The 8,439-nt window shown below is 30.7% G+C and overlaps 1 protein-coding gene and 1 pseudogene across 1 annotated transcript; both read left to right on the top strand.

Moving 5' to 3' along the window:
* The first annotated feature begins 4,666 nt into the window (after window positions 1-4,666).
* LOC114389736 (peroxidase 72-like) lies at window positions 4,667-6,772 on the top strand. The gene is made up of 4 exons (XM_028350484.1): window positions 4,667-4,978; window positions 5,207-5,398; window positions 5,641-5,806; window positions 6,083-6,772. The coding sequence occupies exons 1-4, from the start codon at window positions 4,754-4,756 to the stop codon at window positions 6,493-6,495; spliced, it is 996 nt and encodes a 331-aa protein (XP_028206285.1). The 5' UTR covers window positions 4,667-4,753; the 3' UTR covers window positions 6,496-6,772.
* A 288-nt stretch (window positions 6,773-7,060) lies between these two features.
* On the top strand, window positions 7,061-8,106 carry LOC114389481 (annotated as a pseudogene).
* Window positions 8,107-8,439: the final 333 nt, after the last annotated feature.

Below are 8,439 nucleotides of genomic sequence, written 5' to 3'. Positions count from 1 at the left end.
CTAATTGTGGTAATTCAAGGCATGGGGCAATGTTAATAAGATCTTGTTGTAGGGAGGGTGCTTTTTTTGTTATGTTTTTTCATTGTGTTCAATTTTATTTATATTAACATTTGTCTTTCTTTCTCTGATTTAGTTTTTTTTTCATTGCTATGCAATATTGCTATGCAATGTTATCAATGTAGTCAACATGGTACTACATGGTATTATTAATTATTATTTTCTTGGGCTATATTTTGATTTTACTTTGAATTGGGAGACATCTATCTTATTAAAAAAAAGAGTTTTATTATAATAAATATAATTAAAGTTTTTCATATTACTATTAGATGATTCAATTTGATAAATATTTAAAACTTTTGATAAAAATATCACATTAATATTTTATTTCCAAAAACCTTATATAAATATGTTTACAAATATTTATGACATTAAATAATTTTTAATCATTTCTAAGAATTATGATTCCAAAGATTTATAGTTCTCAGAAATTATGATTCCAAGATTTCCAAAAATTATAATTTTCAGATTAAAAAAAAAAGTCATTGTATCAAACACACATGAATTAAGTTGTGTTGATAATTTTCTATCTTACCAAAAAGTTGGACTAAGTTGGTTAGCTTGCTAATAATTCATGTCATAATTTTAGATTGATTTGATTTGACAACTCTAGCAAGTTATTATATGACAAAAGACAATGGGCAATAGCTATGACTGGATTGGAGCTAACACAGTTTATAATCCAAGTCTACTATTATACATTTACGGGTAAATATCCATTTTAAATTTTAAAAAATTGATGTCTAAAAAATAAAAATTTCAAAATTTATTTTAGAATATATTAAAAGTGCGATGAGTTAGTTTTATAGATGAATTATTATCAAATTAATTCTTAAATATTATAATTTGATAATAAAATAATCTAATAAATTTAACAATATAATTAAACTGTCGCATTTTTATATATTTAAAAACTAAATTTAAATTTTATATCTTTTAAAAATTAATTTATTTTCATCTCACATTTACATAACAAAAAATATGAATATTTATCACACTATTATCTTCTATGGTCATACCATATACTATATGATAGACAAAATATAATTATAAATTTGTCCATATAAGGCTATATTATCTTCCATGGTCATACCATCTACTATATAATAGGAAAAATTTAATTATGGTAAGTAAAGCTATCCATATAATGCTAAACCAAAAGAAGACAACCCCAGTCGAAGATTAGACTTATTCTGGAAAAATAGTTGGTATCCAACCATACCTATTCCGTTCCGCACATTGCATCACAAAATTATCTAATATTCCCTTAATAATTTTGTTTAGTTTCTCGTACACCCTAACACAAACAGATAATAATTGAACTATTAATTGTTATTAAGGTTTTGAAGTCAAAAAGCATTCCCATATTTAATTTGATTAGGTTGAGCGGGACAGCTGCGAAATAGTATATCCTTTTGGGATTGTGGGGTTTACCATGTCAAAAGGTGATTATGTCTGTATATAACCGCGTAAACATTGGTTGTACAAACGAATGTGAAAATCAACCGAAGGAACTATATAAAAATACTTATGTAAGATTCATTGTTAATCCAACCACCGAATAATTTATAAGGACAATCTAGTTTGCAAATTTTTTCTCTACTACTACTACTATTATTATTATAATAATAATTATTATTACATAATGATAATAAGATTTGAACGTTAATGTTGGATAATTAACGGTTCCACAAATAAAATTACACACATTCACAAAGGATCGTGAGAAAATAATAACAAACACCAGGATTTAACATGATTCGATATTTCTTGTATAGAGTGTATCACTCTATGCAAACTCAGTATCTAACTCAATTATTACAATAAATGATAACGTTCTCATATAAAGACATTTTTCTCTCGATAAATTAAGTGACTTTATTTTACCGTCTCTCTTCTCACACACTTTCTCTTCATGTGTATCTTTATCTTCTCTACTAATTTTCTTCTCTAAGTGACTTTATTGTCACCAACTATAATAAATAAGTTCTTTTTGGAAGTTGAAACAAAAATAAATTTTAATGCATCCATTCAAATAAGTTTTATCTATTAAAATGTAATATTTCACTTTACATTTAAATCATGTAAACCTTATTGATAAAATTCAATTTCCACTATACATTAAATGCATTTTTTTTTTACTTAAAACTCTAAATTTAAGACTTTCTATAAATTTTCTAAACTCTTCCCTACTTGGTTAATTTTAATGGGCTATTTTTAATTTTTTTATTATGTCTCTGCTTTATTTTTGTTTTTAAAAAATTATAACAAAAATGAACTTATTTTTTAGATATACTAACAACACATTTTTTAAAGATATTTTTTTAAGAATTTAAAGGTTACGCATCACTATAAAAAACTTATAAACTAATTTACTTTTAAAATAATTAGTGTAAAAATTGATAAATATGTGAAATCATTTTACATGCACTATCAATGTATAATGATGATGTAAAATCATTTTACACTATCAATATATAAATTATCTTCTCATATTCTCTTACATGCACTATTTATTATTTTTGCTAAAATTGATTAAAAATTACATAATTTTGTGAGATTCCCTTCTTCACCCGTTAACCACACCCAACTTGGGGTTGAATTGATAGGTCTGGGTTTTAAAATTAGACATGATGTATTTGAGGATGCACATGGGTTATGCTTTGTGTTGCCTTCACCCAATTTAGAGTCCTATTTTCTTTTAAACAATTACGTGTCAATAATATTTTTTTAATTTAATAAATAATATTTTGTATAACACGATATTATATTTATAATGATAATATTTATTTTAAAATATATCTTAATTTAAGTTATATATTTTAATGCTATAATTAAACTATACATAATGTTAAAATTAATATATATTACATTAGAAAGTTAGGTTGATCCAGCCTTGTCCCATGTATTTTAGGTCTAGGTTAAATAAATCTTCCGATCAGAATTTATGGTCGATCAGATAAGAATGAAGCAAAACCATCGTGCTCACTCTACATCTTATTTAGTAACCTCTTTTTATAATTTTTCTACAAATTTTAGTCTCGCTACTTTTTGTTTTTATTTTAATTTGAATATGCCTTGTGTACCCTTCTCACATTGCAGAATCATTATGCAAGAACAATAACTCTGATAAGAACGAAAACTCAAAATAAATTGTATAACAAAGTCAACTGAGCAGGTGAGTCAACTTTAACTTTTGTAGCCTCCCTTTAATAAGACGCAAATTATAACCTGCAGATTGACCGAGTGGCCTTTGATGTTGTCGTATTTAATTATCTGGAAGCATTACAGGACTCAGCTATGTGTTCGTGAAGCATCAAAACTTTAATTGAGTTGTTGATTAAGAAGCAATTAGTCTTTGACCTTAAAAATGACTAATTTTTATTGAAAAATCTGATTAATTATTTTTAATGAAATCTCTGGTTTTAATATTATTTTTTTTCAACGAAACTTATACCTGAGTCCTTATTAAAAAAACCAAGTCTAATACAAGTCAAAACTAGCTAGTATCTCCTAATAAAAAAAAAATCTAAAAACTGTAATTAGGTTTCATCTTAAACTGTTAGTTGTCTAATGTAAAGCAAAAGGCTATATGAAATATATAACAAAGCAAAGAATTGTTACGGGTCTTGAAATAAGATACCAACAGTTAGGTATACTCGAAACATGACTTTAACTGCAAGAATACGATAACATTTCCGAAGGAACAGGGTCCAATACTTCGGCCATTTCTATGTCAAGCATGTATGCTTTATGCTATAATTCTGTTAGCTTAGATATTAAGCTTCAAACTATTTGCTTACACAACTAAAGGTTCAAGTGATTTTTTTTTTATATGAGGTTCGAGTGATTATTAAGCATGCCAACAACAACTTGGAAAAATTCTCATGTGCTTCTTACAATTCTACATTAATTCAACAAAAACGTGATATGTAGCAGCACATAATGATGCTTTCGCGCCTTCTCCTTATTACTAAGTTTCCAAACCCCTTACATTTTTTTATTTATTTTTTAAGTATGAGACCTCTTACATGTTTGGAGATGCCCCTAAACTATCATTTTCAAAGGGTCTAATTCTATTCTAATAATTGAGAAATTATTAGATGATTCAGGATTATCATAATTTCAATTGATTTTCATATAACTACGTAAGTGAATGTTATTATTATTTTTTAAATTGAAAATTTTAATTATATATATGTTGCATAAAAATTGATTGGAATTATAAATATTACAAGTGATTTTAGATCATATAAAATAACTTGTCAGATTACATAAATGCATACCCTCCTATCAAAAGGATATAACTCAATTGGTTGAAGTTATACATTTTGTTACTTATCTTCTATTTCTGATTTCTACACGTACAAATTACAAAATACTCTCATGTTTAAGTTATAATATAAATTTTGACAATATTTGAATCGTTCATACCAGTTAAATTTATTTTATAAGAAAGCTACTAACTCCTTCCCTTCCTTCCTTATGAATGAGGATTTGAAAATTGGTTAGCTACCAACTCCAACTTTTATCGTTCCTTCCTCCCAGCTCTTTTTTGTAATGCAATTATTTTCTGCCCTGTTCCTCTATAAATACCATTCCTCATCACAGCACTCATGCAACCGAGTTCGAGAACTTCTGTTTAAACACTCTTCTATATTCCTAGTACTTTGAACTGATATTGAAATAAACAACAATGGCCAATTCCATGAGCTTTTTCCTGCTTCTTTCTTTACTAGCTTTTGCTCCCTTGTGCCTCTGTCACTATAACCAAGAGGGTTACCTCTACCCTCAGTTTTATGACTATTCATGCCCACAAGTTCAGCATATTGTCAAGTCTGTCCTTGCCAAGTATGTTGCAGAGCAACCTCGATTGGCGGCTTCAATTCTCAGGCTTCATTTCCATGATTGTTTTGTCAAGGTCTCTCCCCATGACTTACTCATTTATTGCACAAAAACATCACATTATTAGCATTATAGTATCATAAATAATTATATGATGTTAGTACTTAGTCTTAATGGTAAACATAGTTATATTATGCAATGTGATGTTAGTACTTAGTATTAGTCTTATTGGTAAACATATATAGTTATGTTATATCCGGTTGCTTTTTCAAATGCATAATTCCAAGTTGATGTTGCAATGCAGGGTTGTGATGCTTCATTGTTGTTAGATAGCAGTGTAAACATCATCAGTGAGAAGGGATCAAATCCCAACCGTAATTCAGCTAGAGGATTTGAAGTCGTTGATGCAATTAAAGCCGAATTAGAGAGAAAATGCCCTTCTACTGTGTCTTGTGCTGACATCTTGACTCTAGCTGCAAGAGATTCAGTTGTTCTTGTAAGTGTCTCCTTTTGCTTTATACTTCAGGACTCTCCTTTATGGTGGATTTGATAACTTTGGTTTGAAAAAATGTTTATCTTTACACTTTGATTTTTAATTACAAAAATACCACTTTGTTTTCATGTTATTTTCTATAAAAATAAAAATAGAAAATAAGAATAAAAACTATTTTCTCAAATTAAACCATCTCTTAACCTTTCACTATCAAGCCTGATTCACTTTCCCTTTTTTGTATACAGACTGGTGGACCAAGCTGGGAAGTACCCTTAGGCAGAAGGGACTCACTAGGTGCAAGCATAAGTGGCTCCAACAACAACATCCCAGCCCCAAACAACACATTCCAGACCATTCTAACTAAATTCAACCTTCAGGGGCTTGATCTTGTTGATCTAGTTGCTCTATCAGGTATACACTCTAAACTTTTCTGTTTCTAGACTTTTGTGTTCAGGTTGAGTTATGGTTAAAAAATTTTATTGGTATGATCATCTAATCATATCATTGCAATGATGTGGTGTGATTCATGTAGTCGATCTTACTCAGAAAGATAAGGCTTTGTTGTTATTGCTTTGTTGTATAATCATCCAATCATATATTGATATTATCACCATGTTGCCATGCACCAACTTGAATCAAAGTTAACTCAATTTCATATTCTAAAAAAATTTTGTGCAATTGCTCTAGGGGGGCACACTATAGGAAATGCCAGGTGCACCACCTTCAAGCAAAGACTCTATAACCAAAGTGGCAATGGCGAGCCAGATTCTACTCTTGACCAATACTATGCTGCTACATTGCGTAATAGGTGTCCAAGCTCTGGGGGTGACCAGAATCTGTTCTTCCTAGACTATGCCACCCCATACAAATTTGACAACAGCTACTTCACGAACCTTTTGGCTTACAAGGGTCTCTTGAGTTCTGATCAAGTCCTCTTCACAATGAACCAAGAATCAGCTGAACTAGTGAAGTTGTATGCTGAAAGAAACGACATTTTCTTTGAGCAATTCGCCAAGTCCATGATCAAGATGGGAAACATATCTCCTTTGACGAATTCAAAGGGAGAGATAAGAGAGAATTGCAGGAGGATTAACGCTTGAAGAAGCAATAATCATTGCCATATTAATATTTTATACACCAAGTCATGTGACCACATTTTATTTTTGTTTCTTTTGTTTGTGCCCCAAATAATAAAAGGCTGAGTTCATCATAAAGCCATTGCCACTTGCCAGTTTGTCCAGTGGAAGCATTTAGGCTTTAGATAACACTTTTGTCTGTGTCATGAAATTTGTGTATTCCCATTTATTTATAAAGAAATGATTATTTGTTTGTACTCTTCTGTTTGAGAAGCCAAATCAAACTACCACGTTATAATCAGACCAACCTGTGTTACTTTTTTTGTATTGAAAAATAGGTTAAATGGATTTTTAGTTGAATGTAATTTCATTATATTTTTAATTAAGGCTTTTTAGATTAAAAGCATATAACTTCGTTTGGGTGATTTTTAGGGTCAAATTTAAAAATAAAAAATAGCAACCATTTTTTAGTTTTATAAGATTAAAAAAATTTAAAATTAAGTTTTTTTTCTCTGATTTTTAGTTTCATTATAAATTTATTGTGAAAGTTTCTTATCCTACTAAAAATTAGTTTAAGGGTGTAGGTGTTGATGGAGGTGGTGTTGGTGATGTCAGTCCTAGTGGAGGCAACAATAATGTCAATGTCGATAACGGTAATTGATAATGTTGGTGGCAACATGGTTCAAATGGTGGAGGTGTTAAGAATGATGATGGTAGTGATTGTAATGTCGATGACAGTGATAATAGTGGTGGTGGTGATGATATTGATGACGGCAATTTTAATGGTGGTGGTAATGATAGGGATAGTGTTAATTACAATGATGGGGCTGACGCTGCTGAAAGTGATGGACATGGCGGAGGTGATGCGCAAGAAGTGCGGCGTCAACGAGCTTCCGATCGCGATGGTCATGGTGCCCGGAATGGGCGTGCCGAGGGGTGTTCCGAAGGGTGGCGGCGGAGGCACTGTCGGGGTAGCAGAGGTGAAGGCGGCGGAGAAGACGGCGTTCGATGTGAAGCTCGAGGGTTTTGATGTGGCGGCGAAGATCAAGGTGATCAAGGAGGTGAGGATGTTTACGAGCTTGGGGTTGAAGGAGGCCAAGGATTTGGTGGAGAAGGTCCCTGCGGTGTTGAAGAAAGGGGTCACAAAAGAAGAGGCTGAAAGTATCATTGCCTAGATGAAGGAGGTTGGTGCTAAGGTTTCCATGGAGTAATAAGGTACGGAATTGTTGTTCTTGTAAGATGATGTGTTTTTATGTTTAATAATTTGCTCAAGGTTTTAAATATCGGTCGTTGTCTTGTTGTGGATTCATTGCAATTGTTAATACCCTCGTGAATAGTTAAAAAAACCTTGATGTTGCAGCCCAGATCATGGTCGCAGACCTTTTTTAAAACCTCCAATGGTTTCAAATTGTTGTCCGCAACTACAGTTTTGGACGTTCTCACATCATTATGGAGGCCACATTTTCCTGTAATTATGTGATTTTGGTCATGGCTGCTCGTACTGGATGTTAGTTAGTTGTGGTAGTTGAGATTAGTTAGTTTGTTAGTTGTTAGTTACTAGTTCAATAAGCTCTAGATAGAGCATGTATCACAGTATTAATATCACATCCATTTGTATCATTTTCATTTCAATCAATACAATGAGTTGGGGTCACACATATGTTCTATTAAGATTCTGATAGTCACAACTGCTCATGTAGCTTAAAACATTTTAATGTTTGATCTAAAGGAAAAGGGATTCCAAAACATAATAAGAAATTAGACTGGCATTATGCAAGTCTCAAACTCATAACTTTTGAGTTATTAATAGGACGTTTTAATCATCTTACTTAATAGACCAATTATGTTAAAAATAAAGTTGGTATATATAACAATAAAATTTATAATATATATTAATACATATATAAGTTTACATAATAAATTTTACAATAAATTTTATAAAACATATGAATTGTTAGTCAGTAAGCC

Source organism: Glycine soja, chromosome 16, assembly GCF_004193775.1.
Source record: "Glycine soja cultivar W05 chromosome 16, ASM419377v2, whole genome shotgun sequence".
Classification (NCBI taxonomy): Eukaryota; Viridiplantae; Streptophyta; class Magnoliopsida; order Fabales; family Fabaceae; genus Glycine; species Glycine soja.
The sequence above is the reverse complement of the archived record's forward strand: the minus strand, read 5'-3'. Positions and strand labels throughout refer to the sequence as shown.